The 21,404-nt window shown below is 38.5% G+C and overlaps 2 protein-coding genes across 2 annotated transcripts; both read left to right on the forward strand.

Annotated features, from left to right (window-relative positions):
- The first annotated feature begins 8,211 nt into the window (after positions 1-8,211).
- Positions 8,212-12,240, forward strand: LOC119886997 (acidic mammalian chitinase-like). The gene is made up of 12 exons (XM_038698021.1): positions 8,212-8,256; positions 8,372-8,429; positions 8,549-8,575; positions 8,687-8,891; positions 9,201-9,257; positions 9,698-9,863; positions 9,975-10,099; positions 10,180-10,303; positions 10,388-10,570; positions 10,738-10,854; positions 10,944-11,076; positions 11,628-12,240. Exons 2-12 carry the CDS (start codon positions 8,405-8,407, stop codon positions 11,882-11,884), a joined length of 1,419 nt encoding a protein of 472 aa, XP_038553949.1. The 5' UTR covers positions 8,212-8,256; positions 8,372-8,404; the 3' UTR covers positions 11,885-12,240.
- A 3,071-nt stretch (positions 12,241-15,311) lies between these two features.
- LOC119886362 (ADP-ribosylation factor-related protein 1) lies at positions 15,312-20,970 on the forward strand. The gene is made up of 7 exons (XM_038697044.1): positions 15,312-15,689; positions 16,092-16,179; positions 16,483-16,565; positions 17,108-17,189; positions 18,241-18,311; positions 18,773-18,873; positions 19,093-20,970. Exons 1-7 carry the CDS (start codon positions 15,597-15,599, stop codon positions 19,178-19,180), a joined length of 606 nt encoding a protein of 201 aa, XP_038552972.1. The 5' UTR covers positions 15,312-15,596; the 3' UTR covers positions 19,181-20,970.
- Positions 20,971-21,404: the final 434 nt, after the last annotated feature.

A 21,404-nucleotide genomic window follows, 5' to 3' on the forward strand; every position in this document is an offset into this window, starting at 1 on the left:
GTGTGTGTTGGAGAGAGGCGCACACAAAGAGAACTGTTGAATTTAATATGTTAATATGGAAATAATAAATCAATTTAAGGAGCTTTAAATAAGGTATTTACGGCATCTAATCGTATCAGTAGTTAAACCGTGACAAAATGAGGAAATAAGGCACATGAATTTGCCATTCCCTTTTAGACACAAACGCAGTGTGTGTTTGCGTGTGCTTCCTAGCGGCGGTGTATCATCATGTACCATCATAACAGCCTGCACTGGGGCCCGTTGTTACTACCTTACACAGCTGTTCACTGTAGATATTACCTAGGCTTTCTCGCAGATCGCTCTAACAGAAAGGGATAAAGATGCTGTTAGGTACCTGTGGCTACATTGACCTCCAACGAAAGACTGTAAAAATGAGATTGTGTAGAGTGGTTTTTGGAGTCTCGCCTAGCCCATTCCTGTTAGCTGCAACAATAAGAAAACACATGAAGCAGTATGAAACAGAGCAGCCTAAGCCAGCGGAAGCATTGAGAGAGTACAGCTCAGGAGATGTGGATGAAGCCCTTTCAGTTAACAGATCTTAGAGCCAAGTGGACAGAGAATGGAGTGGATACTGCAACCGAAGCAGACTATGTTGGAAATGTGCTGAAGGTGTTAGGGTTGGTGTGGAGACCAGAAAGGGATGACTTTGTGTTTGATCCAAAGCGACTGCTAGACATTCTAAACGGTAAAGAAAAATGTGCTGCAAACATCAGCTCGCATCTTTGATCCCGTCGGTTTCCTTACTCCATTCACCATACACGTAAAGTGTCTGTTTCAAGAACTGTGGGAGAGGGGAATCAGTTGGGATGAGCAGCTCCCTCCAGACTTGGCTGAAAAATGGGATCAGTGGTGTGCGGAGCTGCTGAAGCTCCACCTGGCAGCCATTCCAAGATGGTACCAAATTGAGATTCAGTCAAACTCAAAGACAATCAAACTGCATGTTTCCTGTGATGCTAGTGAAAGAGCATACAGTCCTGTTGCCTATCTTCAAGGACCAGCTTTGTTGCATCCAAGTCAAAGCTGGCCCCATTAAAGAAAATGACCTTACCATGCTTGGAGCTGATGGGTGCACTGATTGGAGCATGGTTAGGGAATAATCTACTCAAGCCGCTGAAGATGGAAATAAATCAGCTCAACATGTGGATGGATTCCATGATTGTTGTTCATTGGATACGCAGCGCAGCACAAAGGTGGAAGCCATTTGTGGCAAACAGAGTGACTGAAATACAATATAAATATTCTAGAGAAACCAGGTGGTTCACATTAGTGGAGTTATTGTTGAATCACTTTCATTATTTTATTGGCCATATGCTTTGAATTCATAATAGTTACTGTCAAGTTATTAGATTACATTACAATCATCTTAATCCAATGAATAAGCAATCATATATTCATTTTGTTTGTCTTTGTTTTTTCTCTTCACAAATCTGTTAATTTAGTCCAGAAAAAAGAAGTTGAAGTTGTGAGCTTTGAAATCAAGATGACCAAGCTCACTAGGTAAACTGTTCACATCATAACGCCTTGATAATGTAAGACATTAAGACTTATGTATTGTAGCGACAAGTGGCCCACTGCAAGGAACCCCGCTAACATAAATAAAAAAATTGACATTAGATAGAAAATAGACTCCCTTTTCTCAAACAGTGATTGGCAATCAGGACTTGATCATCACATTGGTTGTTTTTTTTACATTACTTTTCCTTTTATGGGTAGATGGTCCTTCTGTCCAGTAGTAGCAACGCCCCTTCGCCTCAGTTCATAAACAATTCTCCAAATAAGGTAATAAAACATATCATGCAGGCCTCTCTAACTCATGTTAGTATAATACTTTAAATGTTTAACGCATAAAGGCCAAATATAATGGGCCACACCTCTCAAACAAAATATATGAACATCCCTTCTCTTACATAATGTTGCATGCATTCTATTCTTCTCATCTCTTTCTGCCTTCAAAAGGAGAGAAAGGCCTCCCCTGCTCCTACAGTCACAAAATGAAGATGCTTGCCTCTTCTCAACTGTTGATATCACATTAGCAAATAGTGCCTTCTTTGCTGATCAAAACAATTATTCAGACATCCTCAGGGGATACATATAAATTATGTTCTCTCAAATAGAAAATAATAATAATAAAAACAATGCTGACCACAGATTTGCTTTCACTGATCTCTAGCCAGAGCTGACCTTTGACCTTTGGGGGCCCTAATTAAAATTTAGTTGGAGGCCCCTCTGACTATTGGGCGTTGCCACTATATATGACACAGAAACAACATCTCTTGTTTTTAAATAAGACCCGATCAGTCTTTCTTACATTCTTAAACCTGCCATTTGCCTAACCTACTTGGCAATAAAGCTGATTCTGATTAAAAACAATAACTGGACTATTCTCTATATTATTACACCTACTATGTACCAGTGCTACTGAGCTTAATGGCAGTGCAAGACCCAGTAGACACCGATGAACTTAGTTCTGATAAACTGATTATGACTGACCAAAGCTGAAATCTTTAATAACAGCCAAACAAGAGTTAAAGAGACAAAAACTACAAAACAGTTGATAGCATCCTTTTTCTCAGCCAGCTTCTTATGCGTGATCTAAACATGTAATGATAAAAAAGACTTTTACTGTCTGAGTGTCTTTTTGGAGTCAAAATGTCTCTCTCAACATGTGTTGGTTTTACTGCTCACCACATCAATGTGTAACTGATCATTAAGGACTGAAGACCAGTCAGCTGGATCCACTGGATAATCAGTCCATGGCAATAATCAGTCCTTTAAAACAGCTACTACACACTCCCTACCTGACAGATTTGATTTATAATCAAAGAACAGGGCATCTCTAGGTTTAACTAAAACACATAACTTACCAGCTTTTTAGGGTGACATGGCCGTGTTCAAACCTGGCCTATCTGGTATGTTATAATACTAAAACTATACCAGTTTTATGCAGTTTGTAAAAGCTTTGATGCACGTGGTTAGCATGTTAGCAAGTATAACGTTAGCATTGTTAATAACAGCACCAGCTAACTAAGGCTAATGTAAGACCTTTTGTTCAGATTATCTAAAAATACAGGCATAGGAAAAGGGAGCCTGTGGGCTTTCGTACATTCATCCTCTTGCCTCCTCTCTTCTTCGAGGCTCTTCTCTTGTCTTTTTACATGTCCAGACAAATACGCTCTTCTCTTGTCAGATATCAAGCCTGACTGATCCAGCTTAACGAATAATGAGTCAGTCAAGGTCAGGAGTCAGGTCCAAGTGAGCTGACCAATCAGGGCAGTGGATTTCCTATAGTATATAACTAAATCAAATAACCACTATGCTTATTATTGTACCTAATATAGAGAGCGGTCTTTCATTTTATTTTATTGTTACGTTTCTTTTCAGTGAATTTTTTTTCCACCACAAGCAAGCAGTGACTGTAGGGGGGGCCCTCTGCTGAACACGGGACCCTATGCCACGACAAAGGTCGCTCAGTGGCTCCGCCTGCTCTGCTGACTGACATCTCAATTCTGACTCTACAAACTGAATGCCTCTGAGAAAATATCTAGTTTAGTGCTGTTAATAAAAACATAAAAAGATGTAACCTTGTGATGTTCAGAGAACAGCTTGTAAAGTAGAAGTGAAGTGAAATTCAAAGTGTGATGTTCAGTCACAATAACCATATTATGGCAAATCAAACACTTATTTAAAGCACAAAATATGTTTTCACCTTGCCCTACACATTACTGTATGTTGCATATGAATTCTATCAATTATATAAACAATGAAGAAATGCAGAATAAATACTCTAAATGCTTTTGGGGTGGGGGGGGGTCAAACCATACAAATATTTATATATTTATATATGCTCAGACCACACCCATCTTTGAACTCGCCCTTCATTTTGATCTCAACTACACCTGTGAAAAATTTTGTCTTCATCTTGTCATGCTACAATTTGCATGACACACACATATACACACACACAGACTCATAAGGTGACAACAATGCCAGCCATGCTGTCGCAGCTGGTAATAATTAACTAACTGCTGTTTAGCAAGTTACACCACAGGGATTTCTTATGAAGCTTCAATAAAGCTACCAAAGTCACTGCTACCAAATCTTCACAAAAGCATTTGCTGTTGTAATTTCAAGACCTCTTAAACATACAGAATTCATAAAACACATTTTGTCCAAGAAAAAACATTGTTATTTAAGTAATTTAATAGAGCTTATTACAGATCAACCTACCTGGGGACAGGATCCAGCAAACTGGTAATGGAGTTTGGGGCAGACCCTTCTGTAGGGGCCCCACAGAAGGTGCTCATGTGACACACAGCAGTCCCAGTGAGAAATTAATAATAATACATTAACATTCAAAAATATTAACCAAAATAAACTAGTAAATAACATAATATTAAAAGAGGAGTGACTAATGAAAAGTAAAGTAAAGTAAATTAACAGCAGTAATGGCAATTATTGTGGAATTATTCAGTCTGCTAAATACAGGCATTCGGCATGACAGTCCTGCCAACAGTTCATGTTCCACTGATTGACAGGTGTGGCAGTACAGTAAAGTACAGTATATATACTGTAATGCTGATCTGTGTCATGTAGGCTGACTTGAAATGTATAAAAATGAGTGTACAGAAAGACATTTTTCATTCGCCCTCCACAAACCATAAGCTGCAATGTTTATTTCCTCTGAAGCTCTTTACTACACAGACCTATGACACTGGCCTTTGCATTTCTTTGCTAGTTCATTTGCTGAAGCCATACAATTTCAAATGACAGAGGCATGACTACAAAACACAGTTTAAATAATAAATCCCCTCACAGCTGAATTTTGCATTTTATCAACCACTACAAGAAAGAGATGACATAGATTAGATCCAAAACTGTCTGTGCAGAATTGTATTATACCATTGGGCTTAGACTAAAGCGTGGCTGGAAGTGTTTTCAGCATTGTTTTTATTTCTGCCTGAAGACCTTTGCATTTATATTTAGGCAAGTGTGTCGGCACCATTCCCCGTCACCATATCACACATGCCCTTCGGCACTATGTAAACAGCTTGGATCTAGAAATTGGGACCAATAAAAACACCTTCAGATTATTGCTATTATTGCTGTGTAGAGATTTCTGCATCAAATGACCACTTTACCACTTCACTAATTGCTTTCAGTCAATAATCGCAGAAGGTTTAAGATAATTCTTTCAAGGTGAATGCAAAAGTAATTTTGGGTCTGAAATATTCCCCATACGAAGCCAGAATAGTTGGCTATGGAAAGAAGCACATCATGAAACTTATACCCAAATAGAAAACCCCTTTTGTTTCTGGGCATTGCAATTACAATAAATCATTCATAATAATCATCCAAAGAAGGCTTTGGTGTAGTTTCCTTGCAGCATTTTTGTTATAGTTAGTTAGTTATAGTTATAGTGTTAGAGTAAGGCTGGGAGGAACTGAAAGCTGTAGCTACTGCAGGTGGGAAATGTGTAGAATAATTGCTTAGAACAACTGCAACCCTACCAGATGGTAGAAGATGTCTACTCAACTCTACTTCTATTAGGAATGCAGTTTTATGCAGCAACACCTGGTGCTGTTGCAGCTGTATGGCTCTGTTTTTAAAGTGAAGCAGCTACTCTCTGCCTCCTTGTGCAGCCCCCCCCCCCCCATTCCCCTTGCTGTCTGTTGAGGCACCCACCTTAACTACAAAAGAATAAATCAATTGGGATCATATGTGACCAACTTGAACCGTTTCTTTGTTGTATTTTGTTGCTTTATATTTTAAGGGGTGTACAATCAAAGCTTTTCTGTTATGATAACAGTACCTTTTCCCTTTGACTGACTGTATCACATGAGGATTATTGTGAAATGGCAAAACAAGCTGCCAGCAGTGGAACATTTTTGTGATCAATGGTCATGGCCGGTGTTCAACAAAAGAAAAAGATAAAGTAATCAAAGCTGTTAATCTAGGAACTGGAACAGGAGAGTCTCAAGATAAACCAAGATGTTTCATAATTCCTCTTAGTTCATTATCTCCGCCAGGTGTACGCCTGGAGGGGATCATGTGTTTTGTTGTGTGTGTGTATGTCAGCAGCTAATCTCGCACCATGGCCTAATATGTTTTGTGCACATTTCTGACTGTACAGACACAGATCCAGACTTATAGCTACAAATCACTCTAGCACAGATAAGGCATGGGACATTTTATGAAACACACATTTTTGGATTTTGTGCAAAGCAGCACACTAGAAGATCCATATGAATAGGTGAAGATTCACAAATATATTTCCATTGAAAAATGCAAGTTGACGTTCAAATTCTGATATACAAGTTATAAATTATAGACACATACAGATACAGATTTACATATACATATAACTCTACATTTATTTGTGCATTGTGTTTTATGAGTTATGTATCTTGATATTTGTTTAGGAATACTTATGTAATCCTGTACTAGACACACCTGGCAGAGATCTGCACATCTGTTTTGATAATTATTGTGTAGACATTTGGGCTTTTCTCCCAGTAAATAGGGGAGTTTCTGTGTGTCTGATATGAATTTGAATTCGGGGTATATTTGGGAAATGTTTGCAAAGTGTTTTTGTCTTAGTGTTTTATATTTAGGGCATGAGGTTAAAAAGTGCAGCTCTGTCTCTACCTGTCCCCCTGTCACACTGGCAGCAGAGTCTCTCCTCTTGTGGTAGCCAGCTCTGTCTGTGGCGACCCTTTTTTATGGCCAGGCTGTGTTCACTCAGTCTGGATGTTGTCAACATTTTTCTTAGTTTGGACATTTTATTGTGCTCAGGTAATTTGCCATTGTGAATTATCTTTTTAGGGTCAGATAACATTGGAATTTACTTTGTGTTTTGGTTGTTTCTTTCCAGTATTCAATATATTTTCTTTTTGCTTGTTGATAATTTTTGTTTGGCCTGCTTGAGTTGGTCAGTCAGAGTCAGGAGTCACGGGGAGGTCCGAGCGAGCTGACCAATCAGGGCAGTGGATTTTCCATAGTATATAACTAAATCAAATAACCACTATGCTTATTATGGTGCGTAATATAGAGAGCTGTTTTTCATTTTATTTTATTATGTATCGTGATAATTGTTTGTGAATACTTGAGAGAGCATGAGACTGCTTTAATCCTGTACCAGACACACCTGGCAGAGACCTGCACATCTGTTTTGATAATTATTGTGTAGTCAGTCAAAACATATTAGGCCACATGGTGAATATAACATCATCTCTCTTGTTTACTTTAATTTGAAATGTGACAAGTTTATCACTAGTTGTAGTAAATTTTGTGTTAATTGCTTATTTATTAATTTAGGTGTCAATCCATGAAGTCATTTATTTCATATTGCACAACCATCAATAAAACATTCCTAATGTCTAATATGCCATTCCATTGTTGGATGCCTTCTCCCTCTCTCTCCCTACGTTTTCTGAGTGCATCACTATTCTACTATAAACTATCCAATGAAGGCAAAATGTCTTTAAAATTTTTATTTACAGTCAAAATGTTTAATTTTTTAATTTAATAATGATAAGATTTTGATAAAAAATGTGACATGGATGTGAGACCTTGACCTTTACGTATGGTTCATGTTTAATTTTATAATCAATTATTATTATTATTATGTGTAAAATAATGACTACCATGTGGCTCAAAGTGATGTCTTTAAATGACTTGTTTTGTCAGAGTAACAGTAAACACCAAACCCAGGTGTTTAATTTTGATCAAATCAAAACCGAAAATGTGACTGAAACCAGCTCGTATTTGGGTTTTACTGGATAATAAACTAATAACTGTATTTTTTTAGATCAAATATTATTTTTCAATTGACTCAATGGATTTGATTCATCAATTTAAAAGTCATATTTTAACCTCTAGTGAAGTTACCATGACAACAATTTCAACAAGACGCTTATCCAAATGAAGGTAAAATATCAGGACTATGATCCACTGTATGCCGTGTGATTTGGATGATTAACAATTTGATAATGAGTGACATGTAAACTGACCTAAATTACAATCGGTTCATTTGTTCAGTGCATGCTGTGAACAGTGCTGCACTCAGTCAATTATTGTCTACATGCGTCTCACTTTACAGGATCTTATCAAAACGTGTACTAATAATCATTATATTTATTGCCCCAATTTATCAAAGTCTACTACACCTCTTTCCTTCTATGTGCATAAAAGGCCCAACTTTGCTGCTGTTGTTTGGGTCTCTCATCTGCTCCCAAGGTGAGTTTATAAGGGAAGCCCATCCATCTAAGTTATCATTTCTTATTTTAACTATATTGATAATAGTATAGTTTTTGATTAAATCATAGACTCTGGTTCATTTTTTGTCTTACAGTAATCCTGTAAAGTTGTGAGAAGTGAATTCAACATGACCAGGCTCACAATTCTAGCAGGTATTTATCTTAATTTGGGGCTGTATGTATATATTACTCTTCTCTAACAGACTAATATTTTTTTATATTTAGATTGTGTGCCTTTATTTCTCTAATCCATTCTTTTCTATAATTCTTAGGCTTATGTCTGGTGATATGCCAGTTGGGTAAGTTGTAATACTTTTTGATCAACTAGCATCATTTGATTTATATTTTCACTGATATACAAATACTGGAACCAATACATCTTCTTTACAAGTTCCTTTACTTCAACACAGGATCTGCCACCCAAATGGTGTGTTACTTCACCAACTGGTCTCAGTACAGACCTGGTGAGGGAAAGTACATGCCACAAGATGTGGACCCCTTCCTGTGCACCACCCTGATCTATGCTTTCTCAATCATCAACCATAACAACGAGCTGGTTACCTACGAGTGGAATGACGACGTCCTCTACAAGTCTTTCAATGCCCTGAAGACCAAGTAAGTGGCCACAGTTGAGATACTCTTGTATCACATACAGTAGAGGTCAGAGGTGAGGCTAAGTAATAGTAACTCTGGAGCTGGCAGAAGTTGAGTGCCTTGCATAAGAAGTCTTCAACAGGGTAAAGCTTGGTGAAATGGGGACTATGCTGAAATACTGATTCAAGCCCAGAGATGTTCCTACTGTAAAATGTAAATGCACTAAATGAGCATAAACTGTGTATTGTTCTAGTAACCTGTTACAAGCAATTACAAGCTTGAACAAAGTGTGGTGGAAATGTCTTAACATACCCTCTGTGCTGTTTCTAGAAATCCTCATCTAAAGACTCTGCTGGCTGTTGGTGGATGGAACTTTGGTTCAACACAGTGAGTAACATTTGAAAATCTAAACCAATGCACCATATGCCTATACACAAATACAGAGTGCTTGGAGTTATGTTAACAATGTTCCATTCTTTACTAGTCTTAACTGTGGCGAAATGCAGACTAAATATAGCAGTTCTTTTTTGCTAGCTAGCTAACTGGCAAGTCGGCAGATTTAGCTGATGTTACAGTATCTTTAACATACAGCCCTTGTAATACTAGCTTCTACTTGCTACTACTGTATGTTTAGAAATATATACCTAAACAGCTCATATGTATATACCACATTGTATCCAAACCATCCCAAATATTAATAACATATTTCTTTAAATATGTGGTCAGTTGTTTCCTAAAAGTTAAGCACTTCTAAAGGCCAAAGGCTGTTTGCTTTCTCTACCTAAAATGTTTTTGGACTGTATTAAGTGGCTCAATTTTCATTGCAGGTTCTCCATCATGGTGTCCAATTCAGCTAACCGTCAAAAGTTCATCCAGTCTTCTATCAAATTCCTGAGGACTCATGGATTTGATGGTCTGGATCTGGATTGGGAGTACCCTGGTTCTCGTGGAAGTCCTCCAGAGGACAAACAGAAGTTCACTCTGCTCTGCAGGGTGGGCACAGATTTGTCTTCCTTGAGTTTCTAGCTGCAATTCATAGCTTCTGTTCTATGGTTTACATCATGTTGACTTCTTTCTGACTTCCTGTTTGGTGTGTATTTACAGGAACTCGTTGCTGCCTATGCAGCTGAGGCCAAGGCCACCGGCAATCCTCAGCTCATGGTGACTGCTGCAGTGTCTGCTGGAAAGGGAACCATTGATGCTGGATATGAGATTGCCGAGATTGCCAAGTGAGTGTGCTGTCTTGAATGCCTTCTGAGTTCTGAAAAGGTATTTGAAATTACAATTTCTGTTTTTTTCCTGTCTCCAGGGAACTGGACTTCATCAATGTAATGACCTATGACTTTCATGGAACTTGGGAGCAGTTCACTGGACACAACAGCCCACTGTTTCGTGGATCACAGGACCATGGTGACCTCATCTACTTTAACACTGTAAGTAAACATTTGGGACTGAAGAAAAATTCACTTGAAGCTTTTTAAAGAGTTTTACTTCACCTCTTCCATCAACTTTTGTAGGACTATGCCATGAAGTACTGGAGAGACAATGGCACCCCAGTGGAGAAGTTGCACATGGGATTCGCTGCTTATGGACGTACCTTCCGTCTGACATCACCAAACACTGATGTTGGAGCCCCAGCGAGTGGCCCTGCATCAGCTGGTCAATTCACACGTGAAGCTGGATTTTGGGCCTACTATGAGGTATACTTTAGAAAAGGCTGGCGTACACCCATTCAAAGATGATGTACAGTACATATCAATTACATTGGCATTACATACCCTGCTTGAAAATGCTCCGTATTTATATAAGACAATGTACAAATTTACTGTAAAGCTACACAAACCTTATGATATCGTCTATGGTCTAGATTTGCGGCTTTGTGAAGGACACCACCATTCATTGGATTGAGGACCAGAAGGTTCCCTATGCCAGCAAGAATAATGAGTGGGTGGGATTTGACACCAAGGAAAGCTATGAGATCAAGGTAGGTAGCACATCAGCTCTACATCTTAAACATATTAAGAGCATATTCAAAGCATTTACACCAATTTCTATTTACTTTTGCCCCAATAGGTGCGTTACCTGCAGGAGCAGAAGTTTGGTGGTGCCTTTGTGTGGGCCCTCGATTTGGATGACTTTGCTGGACGGTTCTGCGGAGAGGGCAAACACCCTCTGCTGGCTCATCTGCGCAAACTTCTTGATATTGGTAAGTCCAAGCCATTTTTATGCAGATGTTTTCCTTTAAAGGTATTGGATTACGGACAAGACACATAGTAACTCTCTAGTTGTCTGTACATAGATCATTATTACGCCTAGTGCTATATTACCCTGTCAGGAATAACTCTCTTTGGCTACCATATTAAACGTTTCCGCTGAGTTTAATCTTAAATTTTTATAATTTAAATCTTATTTAAATTGGCATCAGGTGTCACAAAGTTGACACCAGGTAATAAGGGAGTATATTAATTGTAGATGACATGATGGCATATACTACTACAGTCATTTACTATAGAAAGATTTTACCACCATGCATGTTTAAAATAGTATTTTACTTGTAATACTACTTTGAGAGGGCTGTTCAGCCTTACTGTTAACCTTAAGAGTGACCCACACTCTCAGTAGTTTCATGGAGTAATAAAGTCATAGACAGTACTGTCCAGAATTTTTAATGAATCAAGTAACAATCAAGATATGTAGACATTAATGGACATTTATTTATATGCTTTAAACCCCTTCTTCTCCGTCCCTTAAATTCAGTACTGCCCACACTGCCCCCTACCACCACCACCAAACCTGGACCTAGCACAGCCTCTCGTCCGACCACCACCTCCACTACCACCACCACCACCCACGCCCCAGGACCTGGCTTCTGCAATGGCAAACCTGATGGCCTGTACCCCCACCCAGACGACAGGACCAGCTTCTACATGTGCGCTGGTGGCATCACCCACGTGAGGAACTGCGGAAGTGGCTCTATCTTTGATGACAGCTGCAAGTGCTGCGTTTGGCCCTGAGCCATGAGTGAAGACAATGTGTATTAATACTGATGCAAACATTAGCTATTAAACATACTGTTAAAGTTCTCTTGCATCCACTGTGTATACAATCGTTTACCAAAATGACTCTATCATTAGTGTTGTAGAGAAGCAATGTATTTCCTTGTTAAATATGTAATATAGATGGAAAATTGCAAACAAAAACATTGAAGTACTTTGGTACAAATTGTTGAGTGTTGGTTTGTCATTTCAATCTACTGCTTTCTCCATACTTTACATGTTCCCACACGTTTTAACTGTAGAGTTGGTCATCATTTTTTCAGCACAGTTGTCAGTGTGAGTTTTTTGGACAAAATACAATGCTTTTTATATTCCTTCTTTCTTTTCTTTCTTCTCCTTACAAATACAGTACATCATTATATATAACCAAGTAAATACCAACAATGTGATATCATTGAGTCCCAGCTTTGAGTATCCACAAAGAACAGAGGTTCAATGGCAAAAAACAATGAATGGCACAATATCATATCATGATATGGTTAGTCACGTCACACAAAGAAGAAATAACTTAATATAACATAATATATAACAAAGAGCATGACACTGGGGCAGTGGTGGCCTAAACGTTAGAGAAGCAAGCTTGTGACTTGGAGGTCATTAGTCAGTCTCCGAACTGGCAGATTATATTTGGGTGGGAAAGCTTCACTTGCCCCTCCCTCATTACCATCACTGAGGTGCCCTTGAGCCAGGCCCTTAACCCTAACTGCTCAGTGGTTGCACTGTTCCTGCCACAGAGAGACTTCCTCCCAGGGAAATGTCCCTGAATAAATAATGGTTAACAATTGTCATCAGAAAACTTGGTAGTTAAGAAAGGTGAAAGTGGGGGCAGGACTCAGTAGAAACTTTAATGAGTCCAATTCAAAATAAAGAGAATTTAGTAAGGAGAGTGATGCAGGAAGGCAACTTTGCACGCTCATTTACAGAATGAAAGTGATTTAGCAGACTTTGTCCAGTTAACTTTCCAGAACCCACAAATAACAAAGACGTCACTGTTATTGATAAGTGTTCATTTTTATTATTCACATAAATTATTAGTGTACCAAGAGCCATTGCATCAAAGACACCTACATGATTTTTGTTACAGCTTTAATGTGGATGTTATTGACCTGCATTGCATGTATCTATCGGACTTTGTTCAACTGGTTTCCACAACCTTACAGAGAGAGAGAACATTTAAAGGAAAACTCCACGTGGCTCTGCTTGCTCCTTCACACTTGACAGCAGTTGTGGTCAACTTGAATTCACAACAGTTAGAATGAAAGTTTTGATTAATTCTTTCTCTGTTAGTCTGGGTCTATACTGGAATCTATGTGCATGGAATCCTAACTTTATAGAGCCAAGTTTACAAGAGGTCTGTTTTGACTCACTCTTCATGGGATTATTCCTTTAAACCTATCGAGAGATTTAGAAAGAAACCTGTAAGACCTGAAAGCAACACTTCTATTATTTATTTATCATTTTAATTATTTTACTGTGTTAACTTCTATCATTGCACATGTTACAAGTGATCGTGCAACTCACGTACTTGTAGAACTGGAGTGACATCCAAGTAACTTCCAGTTTGCTCTGTCAGAAACTGTCTGTCTCTCGTCTACAAGCACAGCATGCTAGCAAATTGTTACAAACAAGCATAAACACTTTTGTATGCAGCTGTGTAGCTTAGTTTGCTGTGAATTTTAAATTTTAAAATCTGGCAAATTCTTCAACCTTCAAACTTTGCTGCTGGCTGAGACAAACCAGCTGCTCCTCACTTTACCAGGCAGTGAATCATAGCAGCAGAGGTAGGAGGACAGGGGGAAGCACTGATGTCTGAGTTTTTCATTCTTCCTAAACTTCACTCAGTATTTTGATGTCAAGAACATCATTTATTTTATTGACATTTTAGATTGAGATATTGTTGAGTGTATACCGTGACTGTTTATTCTGATGTGCTTGTAGAAGCCATAAATTCAGCTCATCTGGATGAAATATCTCAAAGTGAGAATCTGTGGTTCTGAGGGTTCTGAATGAGTAAGAACTCTTTGTCAGTGGAACAACAATAAACTGCATCAGCTGATGACTTCCATATCTTACAGTTTTTCTCAATCGCTTTGGCACAATCATCAACTGACTACTAAACTTGTGACTATTTATATGAACATTAGGTCAGTTCTTCACATGACTATAGTATTTGCTTTGGCATATAATGCACTGAGTAAGCTCTGCAGATAAAAAAAAATTGTAATTTGTTTACTATTGAATCATATTTCTCTCAAATGTAATTATACATGTTCAGTGTATTAATCCCTACATGCTAAAAAGGTCGACCAACAATCACAAAAACCTGTCACAAATATATTAGATAAATAATAGTTATGGTATTGTTGTAAAAGTTGTCATATGGATAGACTTAGGCTAAATGGGAAACAATTCAATTTCCTCACAAATTAGAGCAATCACATGCAACTGCTGTCCAATTTAGCTGACAGGTAAAACTCAGAATCAATCAGTTCACAAACACATTTATACTGCAAGGGTAAGACTGACTGTTACAGCTATGGGATGTGGAACATGCAGGAGACAGTCAGCCAGGGAGCAAGAGTCTGCTAATGCAAGAGGAAGGGGCATTAGAGTGCGGGCTGGTAAGGTGAAGGGGGAAGAAAGAGGGAGAGGGGGGCACAGAGGACGAGGATGAGCCAGAGAAAGGCAAAGATAAAGATAAATCTCAAATGAGACACGGCAATTATGACAGAGGCTGGTCGCGGGGTGCAGCCTAATCTGGGCCGGTCCACAGTGTCCTCAAATAGGCTAAAGGTGTCGTTTGAAGTATAGTGTGTGCCATGGCTGACATCACTACTATTCAGCTGCCTAAAAATACAATGTTGGCAATTGGACAATATTACATGGTGGGTAACTATCACACTTTCAGAGTACACTGTCATTTGACAAGATGTCTTTGCATTTTGACTGTCTTGGTCTAAGCAATGATAAAGGAACCTTTTGTTTTGATGACAATGATTTATTCACTGGTGGATTTATTTGCATATTTGCAAGAAACATGAGTTCTTCTGATTGAGTAGGCCAATCATCTGTTGCAGGTCGCATAGAGTGGTGTGCTGAATGTACCACGTGGTGTGAGGATTGTACTTAGGGTCATGAGAATTGTAAGTTTGTTTCAGTAACTGTGCCAAATCGATTGAGAATAACTGTAGTGCGCAGAATTCCGGTTGTAAAGAAAACTTCAATTCAATTTTAGGGTGGCTTTTTCCTTTAACGTGGTTACGCTCCGTGAAACGCAGATTAACACCGAGATGCTTTCTGGGAAATTAAGTTTGAGGTGAATTTACAGCCGGTTTGCAGAAATATCTATCGAGACACCGTTTACTTCATTTCCCACAATTCCTACAGTCGTACTTCCTGGATAGATTACACGTAGCGTCACTGCTGTGTTACAGAGCTTCAGAGTAGAAAACTAGTTACAAGCGGCGAGTTTTACAGACTTACTTTATGCATTTACGATTGTTGTTCACTCGTGTTTATTTACTTCGATTATAATGAAGCCAGAGTGGCGCGTGTCGTTGTGTTTGGTCTCATATGTAGGCTAAGCTATGTTATCAAGCTATTATTAGCAGTCCTAGTTAGCAAGTAGGCTAACAATTAAGTTACTTGTGTTGTTTACATTTTTTCCAAGATGTATACTTTATTATCTGGATTATATAAGTATATGTTCCAAAAGGATGAATACTGTGTTTTGATCCTGGGACTGGATAATGCTGGGAAAACGGTAAGTTATGTTATCATGTCAAGAAATTACAACTGAGTTAGCGTTCACTCGTCGATCGTCTTATTTTCGGCGTCGTTCTGCTTTCACGGTGTTGTATGTTATTTGCTTTGTCGTCTGTCAGTCTTGATTTTTCAAAGCTACAGCGATCAACTGAGGCGTTACAGAGAATCCCAGTGGAATTCCACTCAGAACATCCCTGACTTATATAACCTAACCTGAGTACATATTTATGTGGGGGCTTAACGTTACATGCTTTTGTTTTTATTTCACGCTTTCATACCTTTAAAGTCGCTTTGGATTGGAAAAAACGACATCTATAAGTTTCATTAGCATATATGCTAATGATGTGAATAACTGAAGGTAAAGATTTACTCTCTATTTCACCGTTGTCTCTCTTTGCAGACCTTTCTGGAACAAACCAAAACAAAGTTTAGTAAGAACTATAAGGGAATGAATCTATCAAAGATCACAACCACAGTCGGTCTGAACAGTAAGTGGATGTTCTAGTATGTCTTCACTTGTGCTTGTCATGATGAGTAATGAGCTTCTCCAAACAGTGACTGCCCTGGGTGGTGAAATTGATAATAAAGCAGTTAAATTTAAGCTCCTTGTCAGCTGAGAGGACAATGACTACTTGTGGCCAAAGACCATGAAATTGTGATACAAGTCACCTCTTTTCCACTTTACCTCTATACTCTGAGATCACCTGATGCTGCTTGTCTTTTAATCGACAGTGAGTGCTGCGTTCCCCCCTGCTGCTTTTTTCTTATTGATGTCTCACTTTCCTTCACAGTTGGTACAATTGATGTGGGCAAGGCTCGTCTAATGTTCTGGGATCTGGGGGGTCAGGAGGAGCTCCAGTCTTTGTGGGACAAAGTGAGTTAAAAATGATACAACAATATCCAGAGGGAGATTCTTCACCAAACGCATACTGACACACTTATACACACACTTAATGTTTGGGCTGAAGGCGCTCTATGCGTTCAGCAGAGTGAAAGGATATCCCACTTCTTAGACAGACTTCTACTTTACATTCTCTGTTCTACTTTTTTACTTTTTACCTTTTTATGTATGAAAAAATGCATCATAGAGAAATAAGTCATAATACTGATCAGATTTTCATCTGGTGAGGGCAGTCTGTGTCAAATGAGGGATGTGGATGACCTGAATAAGCACTTCATGATAGACTTTCAGATCCTGAAATGAAATGAAACCTTTTTAAGCAGTGACTGGAGCACAGTAGGGACTTGGTGCTTTCCTATAACAGTCGCAGCAAAAGGTATCTTGACTGACAGCTGATTGAATACACCTCATCAGAACAACACAATCACTGTCGCTTTGATGATGTGTAGTCACTCAGCTGTGATGCAGGATCTTGCTCTGATGTCCTATGTGGTTTTCTTCATGTTTATATTTAGTATTATGCTGAGTCCCATGGAGTCATCTATGTGATAGATTCAACTGATGAAGAGCGCCTGTCAGAATCAAAGGAGGCCTTTGGTGAGTAATGTTGTGGCAATTTATCATATCATTCACACTGTTTTTATTAAAGTGTAGGTTGTGTTTTCTATATTTACCCATGACTTGTGTACCTTTCACTGAGGGAATGACAGTAGTCTGGCAACCTGCTTTATCTTGGGGGCACAGATGTGTCTAGCCGCAGGTGCCTGTGAACCTTCAGAATGTGAGACAGTCTAGTTTCAGTTGCTATTTTTCTAGGAGAAGTTCTTGTTGTCGTGACAATATCTAAAGGTCAGGCATATTTAAAAAGATGAATATCTTCAGTTGAACTTGTCTTTCTAAGAAGATTGCTATAAATATGGGCTACCTTGTATCACTCTTGCAAGTACTGTTGGATGCCTTCGAAGGATAGGTTCACACATTTTCAAGTCTGTCTTAAAACAAAGGTGAAACAGGTTTTGCTTCCTGGAATCGTTCCTCTTGTTCATACTGGCCACTAAATGATCCTTTCTTAATGCAGTTTTAATGGAAGTGATGGGGGACAAAAGCCACAGTACTAATTTGTTACAAAAATATATTATTCAACCTGCACCATATTTCCCCATGTTATTGTGTCGAATGGGGTAATGAGGGACGCCATTCTTTTGAAGATGTTCCAGTGTTGAGCAGGTGTGCTGCAGTTGGCAGCAGTGAAACAGGGCTGCAACATAATTCTTGTGGACAATTGCGCCCCGCCAAAGTACGTCCACTGCAGTGGACAAGCTCAGATTGATGTGGCAGGCTCAGAAGTGTCTGACAACATTATGAAAAGGATTGTTTTAAAATATTAAGATCCTTTTGTTTAACCAAAAACAGTCACTATATCACTCTGTCGAAAGCCTCCAGACTCCCTTGACAAAAACAGTGATTTTACCTCACACAGAGATGCTGGACTACTGCTTCCTCAACTGGTTAATAACACAAACAAACTAACCAATCGAGGCAGCGGTAGACCAGAGAGGTAAAATAACTGTTTAGTCACATGGGAAAATAGGGTCCAGGCTGAAAAATACAGAATTGCCCTTTAATTTAATTGACCTTTCTCCTCCAGAGAAAATGATCAGCAGTGAGGCGTTAGAAGGTGTCCCACTACTTGTGCTTGCCAACAAGCAGGATGTACCGGTACTGTATGATCTTTTTAAATTACTAGGACCATGTTTGAGTTTATGCAGATTCATTTTAAAACAAAGATTATTCTCTATGTTTTGACCTTGCATTTACACAAAGCCAGTGATTTATTGACAGTATGTCTGAGACATATATCAAGCAAAAATTCCAAAGCTTCTCTGGTTGAAACTCTTTGAAACTGTTAGTGGGACTCTATAAACAATAGAATGTGTCACCTCGGGGCATGTTATGTCATATTATTTGATATTGATAATTATCATGGTAAATGTGAAGTCATTATTTCTTTCAAGTTTATAGACAGATCTTTTCTCTCGATTCTAATGTATTAAATCAAACATTTATTGAACCCTTACTAAGACTAAAACTATATTAGAGATAATGATTGGTGTGGTTTTGGCAGTGTTGTCTTTGCTGTTGCAGCTTTCAGTCATGTCTCCTGTCTTCCCTGTTCTCAGAACTGTTTGTCAGTGCCGGACATTAAAACAGCCTTCAGTGACTCTGCCCCGAAGATTGGCAAGAGGGATTGTTTAGTCCAGCCTTGTACTGCACTCACAGGGTAAGACTGCTACTGTGTTAAATGGTACAATGAGTGTGAGAAGGGGGAAAAAAAAACATGATTCAAAATAATTAAGAAAAATAAATACTCACCACACACACCTCTGGAAAAATGGGAGACCTTTCTGTAAAAATGCTATGTCATCTTGACCTTTTTATGTACTAGGTATGAAGAAATTTAACTACTAAATGACTGACTTGCTTGTTTGTTTTAATTCAGGGATGGAGTGAACGAAGGCATTGAGTGGATGGTGAAGTGTGTGGTCAGAAACATTCACAGGCCACCCAGACAGAAGGACATCACGTAAGGTATCATCAGCACTCTTCACACTTCGTATGGACTGAGTTTCTCCTCGAGGATACTCTTTGTAAACCTGGAGCTGACAACTCTCCTCTCTTTGCTGTTACTCTGGAACCGTTTGGATTTCTGTCTCTAGGAGTTCATTACAGACGGCGTGTCATGGTATTTTTTTAATCACCAAGCATCATTTCAGATGTGCTTTGAATGGACTTCTGTGTGTTCCGCTTGTTACACCCTTTGAAGCGGTGTTATAATTTCTTCTTCTTCATGTGTGAGCAGCTGCCTCAGTCTCCGGTGCAGGCTGGAGCTTCACTACTGTCACCTTGCACTGTGATCACAAGAGCACAGAAACATCAGTTCTCACATAAAATATGCAAAACTACAATAGGGTGGTCCAGTGTTTGTTCACAGTACGCATTAACTGAACAATGTTTAGCTTACTTTTTAAAAGTTGAGTTGAAATGAGAATTGTCCTTCTTTCTGTGTAAGGAAATATCACCCAACAATGATACTGCATCTATTGTATACTTTTTTTTAAAAAGAAGATTTGAACATATTGTTTGGAAACCCTCGACAGCTTTGAGCGACGACAAAGAACGGGATTTGTTAGGCACATGCTGGTACTTCCTAGTTTGTTCGGTTTGTATTCCATTCGGGAAGTGGAAGCTAGTTAGCCTAGCTTGCTACCATTAGCACTGATTCCCACCTGCACACTGAGCGCTATGTTCATCCCACATCAGACAAAGGACGAGATCTTGACCATCGTAAGTTAGGAGCACAGATATCAGATAGTACAAAGCAAATGTGAACAACATGAAACCCCAACTGGTTAAGTGCCTGTGTGGCAGGTGAAATTGAAGTAATACAACAAACTGTTGTCTGGGCGGACGCTAAATATAGTGTCGCACCAGTCAACTGACATCAGAGTCATCCCCCATGAAGAATGGCACTGTAACTGCAAAAGGATAAATGAAACAAATTTCCTCCTTTTTAGTAATAAGTTAACAATTTTGTGCACTTATCAGTCACCAAGGACATAAATACAGTTTTATTTGCAAAAGTTTATTTTAATTTCAGTTCAACTTTTAGGTTTGAACTCTCTTACTTTACTTGCTGTTGACACATTTTTAGCTCTTAACAAACTTTTCTTGTAATATCATTCATCATGTTTTTGGCTTCAGAAATCTATCATAAGACAAATACATGATGGATAAATGAGGAACTTTTCAAAAGTTAGAGACATTTCTCACAACTTTTACCTTAAAGAGTTTTCCTGCGGCAGTTGTGTAACATTGAGAGTCCATATCCTAATAATGTGAGCTAAAATTGAGAATAAATACTCTACTAATAGTTTTGTGTACTTTACAGTGTTAAAAAGAATTTTTTGCATTCTTTTGATCATGGCAAAGGACAACTCAATGGGGCTCCAGAGAGACTGTGGTACAGCAGCCCAAACAGCACAGAGTCTTACAGACTTGTGTGAGTGGTACACATACAGTTCAACAGCCACCTAACTGTTGTTTTTTAGGTTTCTTTGTTACCTGTATATCATTTGACCTCTATAAAACATTCATAGTGTGATTAAAACTAAATCTTGACTTTGGAAATGATAATGTTAATAATTAGCAGATTCACTAAAGATGGTTGTTGCTGAGCACCCTGGGGAATTTTGCTGACATCTGCTGCCAGCAGTTTAACTTGAAATGTATGAAGCGGTTAAAGAAAATGAAGGTGATGTCCTCTGTAAGTCACATATATAGTAGATGATGATCATAATAAATTTGTGATTCAAGAAAATGTCATGTTTCAGTATATCAGTACTCACATATTCCTCACAACTCGACCCAGGACTGTATCTATCAGGCTATGAAGGTTAATGATATTATCAACTATGTGTTTTTAATTTATTTGTTTTGTTTACAAAACTACAGGAATTTATCTGCAACTGGATGAGTTTAAATGTAAAATGTTATTATATTGGACTCCCCAAAAACACAAATATAATCTAGTTTGTCATGCACAACTGTTCAATCTTTAACATTTTGTTCTGTGTTTAATATCTTAATTATATATGTAAATTGTTGATTATATAAAGGCACATGTAACTCTCAATATCAGTAAAGTCAAAGTTACAAAAGTCAAAAAAGCAGAATGGTGAATGACTTCATCACCATTTACCTGGAATTGTTTAAACAATTGTTAGTAAGATGAGAATGAATCAAACATATCTC

The sequence above is a fragment of the Micropterus salmoides genome, unplaced genomic scaffold, assembly GCF_014851395.1.
Source record: "Micropterus salmoides isolate LMB-PRFRI ecotype aquatic unplaced genomic scaffold, ASM1485139v1 Ms_hic_scaffold_4, whole genome shotgun sequence".
NCBI lineage: Eukaryota > Metazoa > Chordata > Actinopteri > Centrarchiformes > Centrarchidae > Micropterus > Micropterus salmoides.

Excerpts from the sequence above, each read along its gene's own strand:
- LOC119886997 (XM_038698021.1), top strand. The coding sequence starts at position 8,405 with ATGACCAGGCTCACAATTCTAGCAG. Across the intron at positions 8,430-8,548 it reads CAGGCTCACAATTCTAGCAG|GCTTATGTCTGGTGATATGC; the intron begins GTATTTATCTTA and ends TATAATTCTTAG. Across the intron at positions 9,864-9,974 it reads AGTTCACTCTGCTCTGCAGG|GAACTCGTTGCTGCCTATGC; the intron begins GTGGGCACAGAT and ends GTGTATTTACAG.
- LOC119886362 (XM_038697044.1), top strand. The coding sequence starts at position 15,597 with ATGTATACTTTATTATCTGGATTATATAAGTATATGTTCCAAAAGGAT. Across the intron at positions 15,690-16,091 it reads TGGATAATGCTGGGAAAACG|ACCTTTCTGGAACAAACCAA; the intron begins GTAAGTTATGTT and ends CTCTCTTTGCAG. Across the intron at positions 18,874-19,092 it reads CCTTGTACTGCACTCACAGG|GGATGGAGTGAACGAAGGCA; the intron begins GTAAGACTGCTA and ends GTTTTAATTCAG.